Below are 21,498 nucleotides of genomic sequence, written 5' to 3'. Positions count from 1 at the left end.
AAGTGATGATGCAGTCTAAGATGATAGCGGGCTAACCTGGAAGGGGTATGGCAGTTTTTATTAAACCCATACCCCTTTGGTTTCTACACGGCATCGTACCGGAACGCTAAATCGCTTGGCGGCACGGCTTTGCCGGTAGGGTGGTAACTAGCCACGGCCGAAGCCTCCCACCAGAAATTAATAATTAATTAAATCTAAAATGAGTTCTTGCACCCACAGCCACTTGGCACAAGATGAAATGCCAATTTAGACAGATAAGTCGTGCGTAATAGGTAAGTATAACATATTTGTCTAAATACATAGACACTATTATACAACAATAATGATTTAATTTTATACTGACTTAATCACAAAGACGATTTATAATAAAAAAATATTTGTCCAAATATTTGTGCGAAGCCTGGCGAGTAAGCTAGCAATACAATATTACATTTTCACGTAAACAAACTTAATTACTTCCCGAGAAAGGCTTCCTTCATGTTGCTAATTAATTACACCTATAAATTTCTTACAATAACCGTGGCTTTTATTAACTTCGTGATGAGAGAGCTTCAATGAGAATTTGATGGATATAAAGCATGGCCGTCGACAGGTGGGAGCTATAAATCGGCACCTGTTAGGAAAACATCGTATCTCATTTTTTGTATCTTTACAGGAGAGCGCGTCAAAGATTTAAAAATTCTTATTAATTTTTGTTAAGCCGTCAAAGTCAAATGATTTATTCAAAATAGGTAATAAATTACTCGTATTGATGGTCTGGTATGGTGTTACATTTGTAAGATATAGTGGTGATAATTATTACGCAAACTTAACGTAACGCCACCCAACCTTTAAAATGTTTGTCAGCAAGGTAAAATCTACACTTTAATATAGTTTATATGTTACTAGCTGATGTCCGCGACTTGGTCCACGTGGAATTAAGTTTTTTAAAATCCCGTGGAAACTCTTTGATTTTCCAGGATAAAAAGTAGCCTATGTCACTTTCCAGGTTTTTAACGATATCTATGCAAAAAATCACGTCGATCCGTTGCTCCGTTGCGACGTGATTGAAGGACAAACCGACAAACAAACACACTTTCGCATTTTTAATATACTGTACTAATTATTCACAAAATAGCATTGTAATCAGACATATTATAATATGTAATTTAATATTGTGTGTTAATATTTCCTTTATTCATTAAAAAAATTTAAAAATTGCCTGAGTTATGATGAAATGGCGAAAACAAGACAGTATCTTACATTACTTTTTTTATTGATGGCTTAAGGCAAGTATGTTTAACTAAATACTTATACAATTTTATCATCTTCAATAGATGCTTACTTACCGTCTTCTTCTGGCTAGAATCGAAACGCGATACAGGGGTGAGCAGAAAAAAGAACATTTTTTGTTCACTATGAAGCACAGCTGTGAATATGATTGTAACTCGAAATCTCTAAAAAGTGAGATACGATGTTTTTGCATGCAGATGTCGAAATATATAACCTTTTACAATTTATAGCTCATGATTAAGATAAGGAACTTAATTAAGTTTATTTATCAAAATAACATTATCGAATCACCTTTGAATATTTGGCGTTTGGGGGGTATTCTATATACATAGATAGATAGATGGGTAGGAGGTATAATTTGGGGTTTGGGGTATTCTATATAGATACGTGGGTAGGGGGTAAATACCTACATCATCATAAACCCATCGCTGACTATCTGTTTAACATGGGTCTTCCCTCAGAATGAGAAGGGTTTGGCCATAGTCCATCACGCTGGCCATATGCGGATTGGCAGACTTCACACACCTTTGGGAACATTATGGAGAACTCTCAGGCATGCAGGTTTCCTCAGGAGGTTGATGTGAAGAATCACCGTTTTTTTTTAATTATTTTCTATTCAGATACAAGTAAGCCCTTGATTGCAATCTCACCTGGTGGTAAGTGATGATGCAGTCTAAGATGAAAGCGGTATGGCAGTTTTTGTTAAACCCATTGTCCCTTTGGTTTTTTAATCTAAATCGCTTGGCGGCACGGCTTTGCCGGTAGGGTGGTAACTAGCCACGGCCAAAGCCTCGCACCAGACCAGTTAGAAGTGCGTGCCCGGGATTGAATCCCCGACCACCCGAATATGTGGCGGACGTCTTATAATATGTATAACTATTTTAAAACTAGCTGATGCCCGCGACTTCGTCCGCGTGGATTTAGGTTTTTACAAATCCCGTGGAAACTCTTTAATTTTCCGGTTTGGTAGCCTATGTCACTCTCCAGTCTCCGGTATTTAACTATAATATTAGGTATATCCATGCAAAATAATCACGTCAATCCGTTGCACCCCTCGCGCCTCTCTAAATCTCTACCCGCCTTCTCCACTCCTGTCCCGTTGCAACTTGCACCCCTCGCGCCTCTCTAAATCTCTACCCGCCTTCTCCACTCCTGTCCCGTTGGCAAGTAACATACCGATTTCAAAACCCAATTCCAATAGGAATGTTGTGTAGAAAAACACAGCTCCTCCTTTTTTGAAAGTCAGTTAAAAACTAGCCTAATGTTACTCCCTGGTTAATCTTCTACTTGTCTGTGAAAGTCCCGTCAAAATAGGTTCAGCCGTTCCGAAGATAAGCCCGTTCAAACAGACAGACAGATAAAAAAATTAAAAACGTGTGATTCAGTTAAGGTACAGTACAGGTAATATGAGCTGAATATGAGGTAGTTATTTCGAAATTACAGACAGACACTTCAATAATTTTATTTATTAGTATAGAAGTATAGATATTGATGAGCCTCAATAGCTCAACCGGAAAAGGAGTGGACTGAAAACCGAAAGGTTAACGGTTCAAACCCCGCCCGTTGCACTATTGTCGTACCTACTCCCTGCATAAGCCTGACGCTTAGTTGGAGAGTAAAGGGGAATATTAGTCATTTAACATGGCTAATATTCTTTAAAAAAAAAAAAGATTGATTCTTACCTCAGTTCCCCTATAGAAGGTGAAGTTGTATGAAGGTGGAGATGCATCAGCAGAACAGAGTAACTCTGCATCCTCATCTTCTCTCAGCAAACGAGGCTCTTTGGGCTCTACCAGAGAGATCTGGGCCACTGGTGGGTCTAGAACAAGAAGGATTCATAAGGCTGAGTTTGTTGTGGGCTCTTCTCAGACCTGGGCGCGTTTGGAACCTTCTTAGCTTTAGTTTTAAGTACGTATTAATTATCACCACTATATTATCTTACAAATTAAAATTTTGACCATCAGTAAGCGTTAAATTTTACCTATTCTGAATAAGTAATTTGACTTTGAGTTTGAAGTGAGTTCGAATGATACCGTAAGTTATTGCTTGAAGAGGAGCATTTCCAATGTAACTTAATTTATTATTACTTTGTAACTACAATTTTGGTACATGAAAAAAAAAAAACCTTTTTGACCTTCCTGGTGCAGTGGTGAACGCTGTGGTCTTATAAGTGGCGGTCAGGTTCGATTCCCGGCAGAGCAATTTAGCAATTTGTACCTAATTTATCAACTGTTTCTCCGTTGGACAGACAGGCTGATCCTTTGCGCAAAAATTGAAGCCTCAATAGCTCAACCGGTAAATGAGTGGACTGAAAACCGAAAGGTCGACGGTTCAAATCCCGCCCGTTGCACTATTGTCGTACCTACTCCTAGCACAAGCCTGACGCTTAGTTGGAGAGGAAAAGGGAATATTAGTCATTTATCATGGCTAATATTCTTTAAAAAAAAAAAAAATAAGCCAGCTCTTCTGTCAGACTACTGTCCGCGGTGAATTTTATAGATAGATAATTCTCATTTCTGATTTGAGAGAGAAACACTGTTCCATTCAAAATTTTAAATTTTACTTCCAGCGCCGTATATTTCTATTTGTACAAAAATATAATTAAAAAAGCTATGGGGTTTCCAGAAATGTTCGATCATCTCAAATTACAGCAGAAATTTAATATAATCAGATCAAACAGATTCCAATCGCTCACCAAATTGTGTGAAAGCGATAAGTAGAAAATGGACTAAGAGCCAGCGCGTGCCAGACCTTCGTTATTTTATAAAAGCTGAAAGTATATAACTATGAAGTTTGGATCATGGTGGCTTTGGGAGATAACAGGTAATAAAGGTGCTAAATGTCTTACGTCAAAGTATAAAGTCTGATTTTTTATATTTTATTCGGAATAGTATTAGAAACCACGCCAGGCATTGCCAGACATTTAGAGTCGTGGCAACCCCGAGCCAGATAAAAGGAAAATTTTCAGCTTTTATAAAATAACGAAGGTCTGGCACGCGCTGGCTCTCTCTTTAAAAAGTTTTTTATACGAAATTCAAGGAATCCAAAAGCAATTTGTCGCACCAAAATTAATCATACAACATTTTTCTTCGACTTTCCAAAATGTCGAAAACTTTCTTTAAGGTATTTGTGGGATAAAAAAATCAGTCAAGTGCGAATCGGACTCACACACGAACGGTTCCTTGCCACTGTACTTGAAATAACACTTTTTTATGGCGGCCATTTTGAAATTTTTCTAATTTGTTGTTATAGCGGCAATAGAAATACACATTCTATGAAAATTTCAATTCTCTACCTATTACGGTTCACGAGATACAGCCCGCTGATAGACAAACAGACGGACGGTCGATTATTTAATTAAACAACATTTTTTGACGTTTCCAGTGCTACCAGATTTTTATGAAAAATAAATAGTACGAAACCCTAAGTACGTATCCAAGTTTAGTCAAAATACGTATCCAAGTTTCGTCATTACGATATACCAACTGTGTTTATTTTTGGTCAATAAGAGAAAAACACGGAAAACTTTGGTGAACTTTGCTCTTTTTACCTTATTAACACAGTTACAAGTTTAGCAGTTTGCATGTGTGTTGGTACCCTCCTAATTGCTAAACTACTCATCGTTCTTTCGAAGTTAGTTAGTAATTTTTAGGGTTCCGTACCTCAAAAGGAAAAACGGAACCCTTATAGGATCACTTTGTTGTCTGTCTGTCTGTCCGTCTGTCTGTCAAGAAACCTACAGGGTACTTCCCGTTGATCTAGAATCATGAAATTTGGCAGGTAGGTAGATCTTATAGCTGACATTTGGGGAAAAATCTGAAAACCGTGAATTTAGGGTTAGATCACACAAAAAAAAATTAAATTGTGGTCATGAACTAATAATTAGTATTTTCAACTTTCGAAGTGAGTGACTATATCAAGTGGGGTATCATATGAAAGGTCTTCACCTGTACATTCTAAAACAGATTTTGATTTATTTTTATGCATCATAGTTTTTGAATTATCGTGCAAAATGTCGAAAAAACACGACTGTAGTACGGAACCCTCATTGCGCGAGACTGATTCGCACTTGGCCGGTTTTTTTTTAATATGGCTGCTAGAGGGGCGCCTATGAGGTGCTTGCCTAGGGCGCTCTCGACATTTAATGCGCCTCTGGATGAGCTCAAAGCGCTGCGACGACCAACCCTTAATCTGAGAATTGTTGAGTTTAGTGTTTTGAGTTTAAGTAGGTATGTAAGTTAGAATATAAGTTTAGTTATGTAGTAAAATATAATGTAGGAATCAGTTATTACTTAGATACTAATTATTTTTAAGGAGTGCCAGCTCGCCAACAAACTATTCACCAGTTTGGCGAGAGTCAGAAAATGTAAAGATCTTGTATCGTATTTGATTATAAATCATCATCATCATCATCATCAACCAATAGACGTCCACTGCTGGACATAGGTCTCTTGTAGGGACTTCCACACGCCACGGTCTTGCGCCGCCTGAATCCTGCGGCTCCCTACGACTCGTCTGATATCGTCCGTCTACCTAGTGGGGGGTCTTCCAACGCTGCGTGGTCTTCCGGTGCGAGGTCGCCATTCCAGCACCTTGGGACCCCAACGTCTATCAGTTGTACGAACTATGTTCTCTGCCCATACGTTTCGGTGTATTGAAATAAAATGCCCTGCCCATTGCCACTTCGTCGGTTACTCTAGTTCTCCTACGGATCTCCTCATTTCTGATTTGATCACGCAGAGAAAATAGCCAAGCATAGCTCTCTCCATCGCCCGCTGAGTGACTCTGAGCTTTCTTATTTGATTATAAATAAATTAAATTAATTACCTAATTAATTACCTATTTCTTTATTATTGTACCAAATGTTTTATACCTATGCTACTATCGCCCAGATGCCAATATTTAACAAATGGTTTTCTGGAACGCTTTTTATTAGCATATTTCGCAGCTGAAAACGATAAAAGCCATAAAAAGCTCTAAAACCAGACAGACGGTCGAGTCAATTAGACCGCACAGTTTTATTTCGAACTATCTGATACCCGCGACTTCGTCCGCGTGGAATTAGGTTTTTAAAAATTCCGTGGGAACTCTAATTTTCCGGGATAAAAAGGAGCCTATGTCACTTTCCGGGTATATATCTATACCCATGCAAATGCATGAATCCGTTGCACTGTTGCGACGTAATTGCAGGACAAACCAACAAACAAACACACTTTCGCATTTATAATAAGGGTACTGACTCATCGTTTACATTACGGTACATTTGCACACGCATTTTACAACTTAAAAATTAATTACAATTATAAGCCATGTGGTATTTTTGCGATTTAATTGATTAGTTTCACACGCCATTGCTGAGTACATCTTAATATATAAAAGGATAAGGTGACTGACTGACTGACATCTCAACGCACAGCTCAAACTACTGGACTATTATGACGTAAGCATCCGCTAAGTAAGGATTTTTAACAATTCAACCCAGGGGGTGAAATAGGGGTTTGAAATTTGTGTAGTCCACGCGGACGAAGTCGTGAGCATTACATTATAATATTATTATGTTCAATAAGTTTAAAATCAGTAGGTACCCTTATTATAAATGCGAAAGTGTGTTTGTTTGTTGGTTTGTCCTTCAATCACATCGCAATGGTGCAACGGATTGACGCGATTTTTCGTTTTTTTTTATAATAGATATAGCGAGCAAACGAGCAGGCGGTTCACCTGATGTTAAGTGATTACCGCCGCCCATGAACATTTGCAGCACCAGAGGAGCCGCCGATGCGTTGCCGGCCTTTTAGGAATTTGTTGGTCCGCCCCTTGAATAACCCCATATTATAATCTAGTGGGAACACCGCCGATGGGAGTTGGTTCCACAGTTTGCACGTGCGTGGAAAGAAGGATCTGGCGCAGCGGACGGTCGAAGTGCACCAGACACCCAGATGGTGAGGGTGAAATTCCTTACGGTGGCGCGCGGTGCGGTTGTAGAAAAAAGAGGGTGGAATGAGGTCAAAAAGCTCTTCAGAGCACTCCCCATTATACAGGCGATAGAACACGCATAGAGAGTTAACGTCTCTGCGGTGCTCCAGGCTTTCCAACGAGCCGGTTAGTTTGGGATCGTCCACAAGTCGAACAGCCCGCCTTTGGATCCGATCAAATGGAAGGAGTTGGTACTGGGGTGCTCCAGCCCAAAGGTGGGAGCAGTATGAGTATAGATAAAGACCTGGAAAGTGACATGCTACTTTTATTCCCTTTTTATATTTTTATTTTATTTTATCTTATATATCATTAGATAATACGTCTGTTAAATACAGCCATTAGTTGTAAATTAATATATTGTGAAAGTAAGTAGTCGATCTTACTCCAAGCGTGTTAAGTTAGCGTTTAATTGTGTGAGGAATTTGCGAGAAATACAAATGGCCGCGGTCTGGACACGGGCGAGTGTATATATACGCATTAATTTATGTGCTGTCTGTGTGGGTTCTTAGTGATAGTGCCTAGCAAAGTGATTGTTCCTATATCTAAAGCCCCCAGTACACAATGGCGTATTCTGGCCCACTTCTGGCAATCGCTATTGTGTACAGGCTACAGTGGGTATATTATAGTGGCGGACAATTGTCAATCGTGGCGCGCAATCGGGATGTTTTTTTTATTTTATTCATTATAGGTATACGCTTGACCACAATCACACCTGATGGGAAGTGATGATGTGGCCTAAGATGGGACGCGTTTACCTAGAAGATGCCTATTCACTCTTGTTTTAAAGATACCCGGTGTTGTCGGTTTTTTGGGCACACTTCAAGGAATCGTGGCGCAGCGTGGCCTGTGGTGTTCACACAGTTGCCCATTGCTTAGTTCGTCACCGACCGCTGATTAGAATAGTGTACTTTTTTGTTGCATGCTAGTACTTGAATGCGTGCTAATACTAATAGACCGATTTAAAAAAAAAACTTTTAGCATTAGAATCAACAAATCAAACAATCTTACCAATATAAATACTATCTGTCCCGGCTTACTCACGTAAAACCGCGGCGCGTGCGCGGACGGACTCCCTTGAAAAAGGACCCCGGATGGGTTCGAAACTAGTCGGGCTAACGTCGACTACACACGTGAGTAAGCCGGGACAGATAGTATTTATAATGGAAATCACTCACGGTAGTTTAAACGCTAAAACAATCTTACCAAATTACAAGAAGTTTAAATTACCTAAGAATAATAAGTATGGAACTAGAACATGTTCATATATCTTAGCAAATATAATGAATAACTTACCTTTAACTCTGCAAAATACCTACCTACAGTAAAAGAGCGATTTTTATAAGAAATTGTAAGAGGCACTTCCTGGATCTAGGTGCCTCTTTGGATGCCTAGTCTAGGTCTAGGAAGTGTTTCATGTAACGATATTTTACATGTACAAATATGCACTAATTAACAGCTTTTAATTTTTATAACAGTTTTTTACCTAGATTTTATTAAATTTGTTTAACGCTAACTCGCCATCCTCACATAAACTTTAACAGTTTCTAGAGGATGGCGAACTGTTTATTTTAAAATGTATTATTGAAATTTACGTGATCAATAAAAAAAAATAAAAAAAATTCCTATATTATCCCTGATGAACATGGGCGATAGAGTCCCATCTGAACATAATATGTAGTAGTGTACGTACCTACGATGTTTTCAGGTCAATGATGCACGGAATCTCATGGCAGACTCCCTACAAATTCCTGTTTTGAAACTAAAAAAATTATATAAATAAATAGCCGCGGCCGTAATTACTACCACGTCCATCGCAAGTGCTTCGCCAGGCAGCAATGAGTTATGCGCCATTGTATGAACACCAAGTGATCGTGTCCTACAGTTGTGCATTGCAAAGCATGGCCCATCACAACAACTATACATCTTACAAACTATAGCTCGGGTTCACCGCATTACTGAATATAATAGATCACTCCAAGGTAGAAGACGTAACCACGCAGTCATCAACACTGTTTCAAGTAATAGGACCCACTTTGCTGGCAGACAATATAAAAACCTTTCAACCTACTTATATAACAAATTAAATAGAACCTTAAACATATACGACATGCAACTCTTTAAATGCAAACAAACAGTAACTAGTTTTCTAAATAATCTAAACTATATTGATACGGAAAATCTACTAAAATTTCAAATTTAAATTTAAATAAATAATTAAATAAAATAAAACATAAAATAAAATAAAAAATCAAATCAACAACATAAGGAAACACACACAACACACACTCACACACACTCACACACACACACACACACACACACACAAACACATACACATACACGCACGACACATTGCATGCTAATTGTTTAGACTTAAGTATTTATAGTTTTTGTTAACACAACTATTATGTTTGAGACTGAGGAGGAGGAGCGGGGACCCTGAGACACAGGTTTATCAAACTTACTTCAGGGTTCCTGACACTACTGTAAACCGACATTGTTGTCATAAATAAATTTCATTTCATTTCATTTCATCACAGGCCATTGTGTACTGGGGCCTTAAAGGTATCTATAGAAACATGTTGCAAAGCCAGCCAAGTAGTATCAACTACTAGGGTAAAGTGAAAAGTTGTCGGCCTGAAATAGAGTAGAAACTTAGGTACATGGCAGTACAGTATTGGTACACTCATTTCAATACGAAAAAAGATTAGAATTACGTTCAAGTCTCGCCTAAAAGAGTTATGCTTAAAAAAAATTTTTTTTCTGTGAATAAAAATAAAATTTATAATAAGCCAAGTGACAAATGAAATAATAATTTTAACTCTTGCTTTAAGTAATTCATAAAGAATGAAATTATATCTACAGTTTCTATCCACTGTTGAATAAAGACAACTATAATGACTATAATCATGGTTGCGTCCGCTAACTAGATGTCACGAGTCACGGCTTTTTGTCCAGCAGTTAATTGAAAAGCCCACTGTGTTTATTTTATTTCCAATCTTTAGTTTTCATTAGTTTTTCTGTTCCCTTTAAATTGGATTTCAATGAATTCAATTGAAAGTTCCATTTTGATTATTATTTTTTTAGTTCTTAGTTCACTGTTAAGGGAAATTCAATTATCATTTTTAAAAACCTTAATATTTTCAGACAAGTATATGAAAAACTTATAGATAGTAACAGAAAATAGATATAAATACCAAGAAAATCTTAATGCTATCTATGAGATTTCGTAAATATTATAGAAATAGTTCAGAAGTTAATAAGTGTCTAAATATAATATGATGTTGTAAAAGAGTAGTATATATATGGTGCAACTTTTCATTGCATTATTGCATCATCCTAGTGACAATTAAAGTTTCAAAGAGAGTGCACGCGTCTTTTATTAAAAATCACACTCTCCAGTGGAATCGAGCAAAACTCAATCCTATCGCGTTGACATATGGTCCTTCGAGCCGGATCTTACGGCCGGCGACCGAGCGAAGTCCTAGTGCCTACGTGACCGAACGGCAGTTTTTTTTGTATGAAGTTCGCCACGTTGTTCCGTGAAACGAAATTGCAAAGTAAATGTCAGTTTATTGCGATTAAAAGTATAAAAACCACGCGAGTGAGATTTAAAACAAGGATTGAGTTATTATACAACGTGTAAAGTTAAGTTAATTACGTTTATTTGAGTTGAGTTTGTTCACCGTAATTAACTACGCATAACCTATACACGTACCACAATGGAAGAGTTGATCGCATACCAAAACGAGTTGTTAGAAAACTTGAGGCGCTCTGATAAAAACTTCAAAAAGTCACCAAGAGAGAGATTAAGACAGTCATATATTGAGTCACGCCTCGAAATATTGGAACAATTATGGAAAGAGTTCACGGAAGGGCATAAAAACATCATTTACAAAGCGAGTCGTCTGGACAAATCTGTCACCGTGAGTTATCTTAAGGACAACACGTACGAGATTTTTGAGGATTTATACTTACAATATAAGACCGTGTTAAAAGAAAACTTGCAGCCTCATTGTTTAGAGACAACAACTACACAGCCAACTACAGAGAGATCAATCAATGAGGTTAAGTTACCTGTCATTCAATTACCTATATTTAATGGAAGGTACGAGGAATGGCAGACTTTTTATGATCTATTTTGCACATTAATACATGAAAACAAACGATTAACACCTGTACAAAAATTACACTATTTGAAAAGTAACCTAAAAGGCGAACCTGAGTTAATGTTACGCAATCTGCCTACAACGGACGCCAACTACCTAGAGGCATGGAGTCAACTAATCAAAAGATACAACAACAAAAGATATAATTGTAATGAAATTTTGAAAATTCTTTTTGGTCAAAAAATGATAAGTATAGAGTCTGCATCTACCATCAAAAACATAGTCGACACCACCTCAATGTGTATAAAATCATTAAAAAGCCAAGGAGTCAAGACGGAGACCTGGGATCTGTTCATAAATTATGTGGTAGTGTCAAAATTAGACACAGAAAGTGTCAAACTATGGGAACAAGATCTCAGCAAAGGCGACGATGAGTTACCAACATGGGAGCAATTAAAGGATTTCTTAGAGGCAAGATTCAGAGCTTTAGAGATGGTAGAGACCAGCAAGGCAGGGAAACGGTGGACACCTCCGGCTAAACCCAAGGCGTTCCATGTCAGCGTTGACGAAGATAGTGTAAAGAGTGATCAAAAGTGCGCGTTTTGTAACATTAATAATCATTACATTTTTAAGTGCGAGAAATTTAGTGAAATACCGACCAAAGAGAGACAGGACTTTGTACAGAGGAACCGTTTATGTTTCAACTGCCTTTCTCCTTCTCATTCAGTCTATAAATGCAGAAGAATAGCAAACTGCAGACGGTGTGGAAGACGACATCACTCACTTCTCCATTTTGAAAAGGAAGAGAAAGAGCAGAAGGATGAGAATGCAAAAGTGGCTGAAACAACTCCGACAGGTACTATGAGCGAGGTGCAAAATTTGTCAAACTCTAACGACACACATATTGTAAGTAACTTTTCTAGTGAGCATGTAACAAATAATGTATTATTAGCGACTGCGAATGTATTTGTTAGAACTAAAAATGGCTGTAAGCGAGTAGTGAGAGTTTTATTAGACCAGGGTTCACAAGCGAGTTTCATTTCAGAATCAACTGTACAGTTTCTTAATTTAACGCGTAAATCAGTCAGTGGTTGGGTGTCAGGTGTGGGAGAAGGGCAAACGAGAATCAAACACATGGTTTCACTCATCGTGGAATCACGCCACAATCCCAGAGCTTCAGTCTGTGTAAATGCATATGTATTGCGTTCACTAACAACACTGTTACCCACTACTAACCTTAGCACTCCTGAGTGGTCAGAGTTAGAGAATCTAGAGTTAGCGGACCCAGGATACACAACACCAGGAAGAATAGATATTCTTCTTGGAGCTGAAGTATATAGTGATATATTGTTAGAGGGCATCATAAAACACCCGCAAGAAAACTTATTAGCTCAGAAAACAATTCTTGGCTGGGTACTATCAGGGAAGATGTCAGAGGAGTCAACTTCAGCGAGGAGATATTTTACAAGTCTACATATCAACGTTAAAGAGGATGAGATACTAAAACAATTTTGGGAGTTGGAAAATGAGCCTAATAGTATAGTGAAGAAACTATCAAGGGAAGAGGAAAGATGTGAAGAATACTACAATTCCACAACCGTTAGAGATGAAGAAGGAAGATACATCGTGAAATTGCCATTTAAAAATGAAGAGCCAGAGTGTCAATATGGAAATTCAAGAGAAATAGCAGGTAAGAGATTAGAGATTTTAGAAAGAAAATTAAAGAAGAATGAGCAACTTAAAGGAGAATATACACAGGTGATGGATGAGTACATAAATTTAAATCACATGATAGAAGTTGATCCTAAGGAGGTAGATAATCCTAAGGCGGTATACCTTCCTCACCACGCTGTTTTGAGAGAAGACAAGACTACATCTAAGGTACGTGTGGTTTATGATGCCTCGTGTAAGGACGGAGTCAACGGTGTCTCTCTAAACAACTGCCTACTTGTTGGGCCTAAACTGCATCAAGATTTGCGACATATACTAATGAGATGGAGGGTGCATAAGGTATGTCTTGCTGCAGACATTGTGAAAATGTATCGAATGATACGTGTAGCTGAGGAAGATACAAACTTTCAGAGATTACTGTGGAGATCCTCACCTGATAAACCTGTAATTCATTTTAGACTGTTGAGATCAACATTTGGAACTGCATGTGCACCATATCTGGCAGTGAAAACTCTACAAAGATTAGCTGATGATGAAAAAACAAAGTATCCTATTGCAGCCGAGATTACAAAAAGAGATTATTATATTATGGATGACTTACTGACCGGCTGTGATAGTCGTGAAGAGGCCTTACAGATTTATGAAGAAATGAATAAATTAATGACTTTAGGTGGATTTCAACTTCAGAAATGGTGCAGCAATGATGATACGCTACTAACCTACATTGGACAAAATAAAAGAGATGATGATTCGATTACACTTAAGGCTAATAACAGTCTAGTCAAGATATTGGGAGTGAGTTGGAATAGAATAACAGATTTAATGATAGTTCTAGCTTGGTTAAAGGCTGGGCCGAGTCGATGCAATACATTTGTTAGTAACAGAGTTTCAGATATATTAAACATACTAGATTATAAGCAGTGGGGTCATGTCACTACAGGTACTAATCCAGCTGATTGCCCCTCACGAGGATTGAATGCTGCAGAATTGTGGAATCACGAGTTATGGTGGAAAGGGCCAACCTGTTTACTTACACTAGATACATTCAGAAACATTTCTGAAATTGAAGATACACATGAAGAGGAAAGGGTGAGTTTGTTAATTGCTTTATCACATACCGAGGAGGATCTTATTTGGAATAAATATTCAGCTCTATCAAGAATGTTGAGAATAATGTCATACTGCAGAAGAATTTTAAATTTAAAATTACCAAAAGAAAAACGTCCAACTTTTAGTAAAATTGTTACACTGAGGGAAATGAATGAGACTTTAGATAATTGCATCAAACAAGTTCAAGCTATTGCATTCAACGAAGAAATAAAGCAATTAACATTTCAAGGGTGCATACCCAAAAGGAGTCAGCTGCGCAAGCTTTGTCCCATTTTGGATCAAAATGGGATCCTAAGAATCGGCGGGCATATCCAAAAATCTCAAGTGGAGTTTGATGTACAGCATCCTATAATTTTGCCAGCTAAGAGCCATCTTAGCAGGTTACTAATTGTAGATACACATCAGAGAACTAAGCATAGAGGTCCTCAAATAATGATGAGCTATATGAGATCAAAATATTGGATTCTAAGTGCAAAGGCCCAAGCAAAACCTACCAAGAGTGGGTTACATGCATCAGACATTCAAGAAACCATGGTGTGTAGCACAAAAGGCCATTTTTTAAAAGTAATAAATAAAGTAGTAAAGTAGTAAAGTATAGTATAAGTAAGTAAGTAAGTAAGTAAGTAATTTAAAAGTAATAGGAGACACTACACTAACGTATGAGGAGCTTGCTACAGTGTTAGCACAAGTGGAAGTTTACTTAAATTTAAAACCCATAACTTTGTTAAGTGATGATCCGGAGGACCCCCTCCCGCTGACACCTGGCAACTTTCTGATAGGTGAACTCTAATAAATATCCCTGATGAAGATTATATTCAATGTAAAATATCAAATTTAGATAGATGGAGGCTCACGCAAAAGATGGTTGCCGATTTCTGGAACAGATGGTACAAGGAATATCTTGTCAACCTCAATCTTAGATACAAATGGAATACAAAAACTCCTGATCCAGAAATCGATGACATAGTTATTTTAATGGAGGATCACATGCCACCTTGTAAGTGGTTACTAGGTAGAATAATACAAAAACACGTTGGGCCAGACAATATTACTCGTGTAGTTACAGTTAAATGTAAAAATGGTGTCTATAAAAGACCTGTCAACAGAATTTGTAAAATAACAAAACAAGATTGTGATTCTTAACTTCTTTATTATTAAAAAACACAAAGAACAGAGTTTCTCGTACATTATATGAGTTGATTCTATAAGTATACTATATAACTTTGTACATTATTGATGTAATCATAGGCTTAAGATATGAGTACTGTCTTCGACTTACTTTGATCAGCACACCAATATTTCTTATAAAATTTAGCACTAATTATCATTATTTAGTATAAAAATGAGTTGTAAAATTATAATTCTTTGTATAAATTGGTATGGTGATCAGTCAAACTTGTTTCATAATAATGCTACAAGGGTTCTTGTATTATGTTCTAATTCTTAGGACTAAAAACTTATGTTAAATTAATTTACTTTAAAAATTAGGTATCAATTATGTCTAAGAGCTAATTTACATATAACTGAGTACTTATGAACTAAAATTTAAGGCTATTTGATATCTAAATTATCTATATGAAAGTAAAATGATCACTTAGGTACTAGATACTTACAAACTGTCTATATTATGGCCTAAATGATTATTTGCTTAATACAATGTACTTAGGTACTTATGCATACTTCTAACTAATAATCTGTGTAGGTAGGTACTTATACTTAAATCTAAGGTGTGTGTTTAACTTAATTCTAATGTAAAATTGTATAAACTTTATAGGTATTTAGTACTTACCATATACTTACTTTGAAAACCATTGATATACAGTCCACATAGATACTTCTTGTTTCAAGTTGTTTACTGAGTTATTGATATATGTATTATATTTAGTGTTGTATTCTGAAAGGACTGAGTCCTTTGGCGGGCGGAATGTCTAAATATAATATGATGTTGTAAAAGAGTAGTATATATATGGTGCAACTTTTCATTGCATTATTGCATCATCCTAGTGACAATTAAAGTTTCAAAGAGAGTGCACGCGTCTTTTATTAAAAATCACACTCTCCAGTGGAATCGAGCAAAACTCAATCCTATCGCGTTGACAATAAGCAATAAAAAGCTTATATAGAAAAAAGTAAATAAGGAGAGTCATGCATGTGGATCCATATTATAAATGTGAAAGTTTGTTTGTTTGTTTGCCTGTCTGGTACATTTTCACGGCCCATCCGTTTAACCGATTTTGACGAAATTTAATACAGGGATAGCTTGAATTCCGGAAAAATAAAAAGTTGCCAAGGAGTATTTAAAGAACCTAAATCCATGCAGATCAAGTCACGGGTATCTATTAAAGATACAAAGTAGAAAAAGTACTAAAATTAAAGAAATAACGTATATTATGATAACTTAATTTAGTTTTTTTAACATATTTATTAATTTTACAGTAGAACGTTTACCTACTGTTTACTTTTTAAACATACCTACAGACATACTGAATGGAATCTTTACCTACTTAAATTGTTATCCCCTTTGTAACTCTGATATCTGTACGGAATTTGCATGCAGTGTTTACTTTTAAATGATTTAACATAGTTGTGCATGATAGAAAAACCTATGTATTTATTATAGTTAGTAAGTTTTATGTTAAAATCGCTAGTAAACCATTCAATAAAAATAAAATAAAATAAAAAAATAACTTCTCAGCAGATTAATTATGTACCCACATTAACACGGATCTTTTGAAGAACCAAAAATCATATTTTGCACCTAAAACCATTTTTACGTGACTTAATAGTCAGCCATCATAAAATGTATGAACTATTGTCCGGCTTTTAAACAGAAAGTCGTCTTTCAAGTCCTTTAAAATCACTTACAAAAGACTACGCGAGCGTTCGCTCCTCTTTAAATAATTCAGGGAGCTAGTTAAATAGCTTTATTACTACAGCAAAAATAGAGGAACAGCGTAATGGCGAAGACACGACTGTACAACCGCTAACTAGATGTCATGACTTTTTGTCCAGAAGTTAATTGAAAAACTCCTCTGTGCAATATTGCTTGATAATTTGCTAGCTGTGTTTTTTAAAGTTATATGGAAAATTAACTTTTACAAAAGTGTACTGTTCTGAAATTGTTTTACTTACATAGTAATTATATTTTTAGGGTTCCGTTTTCCTTGAACAATTATATTTTCACACATAAGCTAGGGTTTCATAGCCAAAAAGTTTGACGGTCATTATTTCTTAAACGGTAGTTTTTCCCCCAAAAACTGTTAAAAAACCTCATAATAATTTTAAAATAGTTATATTAAAAGTTATTACTTGAAGGGTAAACCATAGGTTTTTTTTTTAAATTTAATTGCCATTCTGTGTGTATAGCGGTAGGTTTTTTCTTATAGGCTTTAGCTTTATAGTTTACTATCTAAAGCTCGCGACTTCGTCCGCGTGGACTACATAAATTTCAAACCCCCATTTAGTTGACTTAGGGGTAGAAATTCGAAAAATCCTTTCTTAATGGATACCTACTCTATACAAAGAACACACCCTCCAAATTTCATCTCTCTAAGACCAGCGGTTTAGGCTGCGCGTTGATATATAAGTCAGTCAGTCAGGACTTTGAATTTTATATATACAGATTTTTCAAATTGATGTGACACACAAACAGATGGACAGACAGACTGAATGAAACTATAAGGATTCCTTATACGGAACCCTGAAAACCATAAACCCATGAGTACAGACGTTAAAGTCAAGTTGAAACCACCCCAAGACAGACAGTACGTAAGTAGATTGAAAATGAGTGGTTACCATAAAAAGAGAGTCATGAAAGCCACGACAATGTCCATAAACCCAGGCTTTAAAACCATTGACATAAACAGGCAAAGATATCTACATTCTACATACACCGTTTTTAAAACTGCGATTATACAGGGTGTTACCAGAATGCTGGCAAAAACGAAGACAGGTGATAGTACTGAATATTACTGATAGGATACCACAAAAAAACGCGAAAAAAACTATTAAGAAAATTCCTATAATTTATTAAAAGTTTACCATTATTGCAAATAAAACATCTGAATGACGCTAGAGGTCCACGAACGTTCCATGAGTAGGCCACTCGGAATCAATGCCGCGTCGTAGGCGGTTCATTAATCCAATTTTTGCAGCTATACATTGTAGGTTTGAAAAATACGAAATCACTAAATCTACAAAATGAGGCAAATGAAAATTGAAAAAATAAAAAATTATAAATATTTTTCACGTTGAAATGGTTCTTGGTATTCGATTGTGTTTAGATAGTATAACAATAACGCTAAGTTTTTGCTAGCGTTATTGTTATACTACCTAAGCATTGCAAGTAAGTACTGTTAAGTGCAGTAAAATATTTATAATCATAATTAGGTAAAAATAATTAAATAACCTAAATTATCATTATTAAAATAAGTGTCTTTCTTTTATGATATCAATGTTTTAAAGCCATAAAGTTGTATAACAAAATTGCTGTTGACACAATCTTCCCAAAAATACTAGCGAGCTGAAATTATACGGAACTTTTCTGGAGCAAACCGTATAATGCCCCCGCTGGATTTGAGTCACGACGCATAAGATCTCGTTACAGAGAAATGCAAAGCTAAGACTGAGTGTGTGTGTGTTACAAACATAGAGTCCCCTCAGACGTGCCACAACACTATCAGAATTCTACAGGATGTAATACTAGCGAACTGAAATTACACGGAAGTTTTCTGGAGCAAAGCGTATAATGCCCCCGCTGGATTTGAGTCACGACACATAAGATCTCGTTACAGAGAAATACAAAGCCAAGACCGAGTGTGTGTGTGCTACAAACTTAGAGTCAACAACACAATAATGCTAGATCACTTATACCGCCGACTCTACTGAATGGTTATTCTGTCAAAAAAATTAAAGCTCGAAATTAGAAAGTTAGTGGTTTTACACCTTCGTGCGAAAGTACGTAAAATTATAGGCACATATTCTGATCTCTCTCCGGTCGTATTGGATTGCTGTCTCATCCGACTACGAGAGTAAGTCACGAGATAGAAATTACATATTCTATGTTTGTGCACTATATCTCCGACTCCACTATAATAAATCGGGTATTGGCAGCATTATAGCTTGTACAGTATGGTATAATAATATTGTAAACTTATCACTTGAAAAGAGCTGTTTCTTGTTGGTTCTTCTCGGTAGGAACGGCATTCTGAACCAGTGGTAAATTAAACTACTTTTAAAACTTGAATAAAAATATATTCTAAATTAAGAAATAATAAAAAAGAATTCTATTGTTTCTTGATTTGTGGTTAACTTCTAACATTTTGAAGTTATGTGCCTTTTAAGCAATTAAAAATCACTTGCTTTAGCGGTTAAAAAAAACTTTGTGAGAAAACATGTACACCTGAGGGTCTGCCAATCCACCGTTTTAGTAAATGGCCAGCAATGGTTTGTGATGATGGTGATAACGAATTTGTGGTTGCGGGAACTTCAGGGAACGTCTTGTCGCTGTGGTCCGTCTGAATACACATTTAAACCGAGTGTGTATGTATATTAAAAACTAAAATAAGGATCATGAAGACACGTGCACATGACGGGAATTTATGCTGCGCGTAGCATAGAGGATGGAGTGAAATGTTGAGAAAATAGTTTTTTTTATTTTTCAGGGTTCCGTACCTTAAACGGAAAAACGGAACCCTTATAGGATCACTTTTGTTGTCTGTCTGTTTGTCAAGAAGCCTACAGGGTCCTGCCCGTTGACCTATAATCATGAAATTTGGCAGGTAGGTAGGTCTTATAGCAGACTTAAGGGGGAAAATCTGAAAATTGTGAATTTGTGGATACATCACACAAAAAAAGTTGTGGTCATGAACTAATAATTAGTATTTTCAATTTTCAAAGTAAGATAACACTACAAGTGGGGTATCATAATATTATGAAAGGGCTTCACCTGTGCATTCTAAAACAATTCAACATTTTAAAAGATTTTTATTTATTTTTATACATCATAGTTTTTGAATTATCGTGCAAAATGTCGAAAAAATACGACTGTAGTACGGAACCCTCGTTGCGCGAGCCTGACTCGCACAGAGCCGGATTCTTTGTAACAATTTTACGGTTTACGAATTTTTTCGTGTGCTCTAAGACTTGCCTCTAAGTCAACGGGGAGTAACCTACAGGTTTTAATTTCCTTGAATTGCCAGACACGACAGACAGACGAAGTGATCCGATGAGGAACCTTTTGAGTTACGGCGAAATTCAAGTGTTTTTTTTTTTTTAATTTTTTTTTTTTTTTATAAGAATATTAGCCATGTTAAATGACTAATATTCCCCTTTCCTCTCCAACTAAGCGTCAGGCTTGTTCTAGGAGTAGGGTACGACAATAGTGCAACGGGCAGGGTTTGAACCGTCGACCTTTTGGTTTATCAGTCCACTACCGGTTGAGCTATTGAGGCTCTAAAGATAATTGAAATGTTTTCTTATAAAATGAAAATGGAAAATAAAAATGAAAAATAAAAATGAAAAAAGAAAAAAGAAAAATGAAGAATGAAGAATGAAAAACGAAAAATGAAAAATAAAAATGAAAAATGGAAAATGGAAAATGAAAATAAAAAAGGAAAATATTTATTTAACAAAATAAAATGCTTTTAAGTACAGCGTCTTGACTCTTGTAACTAATGCGATGTTATGCTTATAGCCACAAGGGAGAGGGACGCAATAACCCCGGCTGACAGCGTACGATAATATTTAAACTTGATGAGATTAACCATAGAATTTAGAATATGCAGAGAAATGGTAAAAGATCGTGAGGGTATCGCCGCGGAGACGGCTACAGTGCGTGGGACGAACGCAATCATTTGATTGGCTGACAATATTGGCAAAAATGAACAGTTGCTACATGTACCATGAATTTACACAACAGTTTTGACTATAGATGATACTGAGTATACTGATTCGTTTTTATAAAAACTTATCTACGTATTTTCATAGCGTTACAGTTTATTTATTTTTTCTTGAACGTTGTTTTACTTAGTATGCTAGAGACGTACCTTACTCGTATATCGGATTGACTCAAAGTTGTGTGAAGTCTGTCAATCCGCACTTGACCAACGTGGTGGAATATGGCTTAAGCACTTTCTTATCCTAAGAGTAGTTTTGTGCTCAGTAGTGGGCCGACGATGGGTAAATCATAATGATGATGAGAAATAAAGTTACGAGGGTTACACCATTTCTATTACTTCATTAAATTTCTGTGAGTTAAACTCCCGCAAAGTTGGCACCCAACCCCGACTTCTACACAACAGTTCTGTGTCACGATGTTTCGGAGTTTTCAGCTCGGCAACTCCTGCAAAGTTTTGATGAATCA

General features: G+C 36.5%; 1 protein-coding gene across 2 annotated transcripts in view; it reads right to left on the bottom strand.

Annotated features, from left to right (window-relative positions):
* Window positions 1–21,498, bottom strand: part of LOC117990433 (basal cell adhesion molecule-like) — a 146,092-nt gene that overhangs the window by 27,813 nt on the left and 96,781 nt on the right. For both annotated transcript variants that reach the window (XM_034977872.2, XM_069504689.1), the window contains one exon: window positions 2,955–3,091. In XM_034977872.2, the coding sequence (XP_034833763.1) occupies window positions 2,955–3,091 (137 nt within the window). The remainder of the gene's footprint in view (window positions 1–2,954; window positions 3,092–21,498) is intronic.

The sequence above is a fragment of the Maniola hyperantus genome, chromosome 18 (assembly GCF_902806685.2).
Source record: "Maniola hyperantus chromosome 18, iAphHyp1.2, whole genome shotgun sequence".
Taxonomy (NCBI): domain Eukaryota; kingdom Metazoa; phylum Arthropoda; class Insecta; order Lepidoptera; family Nymphalidae; genus Maniola; species Maniola hyperantus.
The sequence above is the reverse complement of the archived record's forward strand: the minus strand, read 5'-3'. Positions and strand labels throughout refer to the sequence as shown.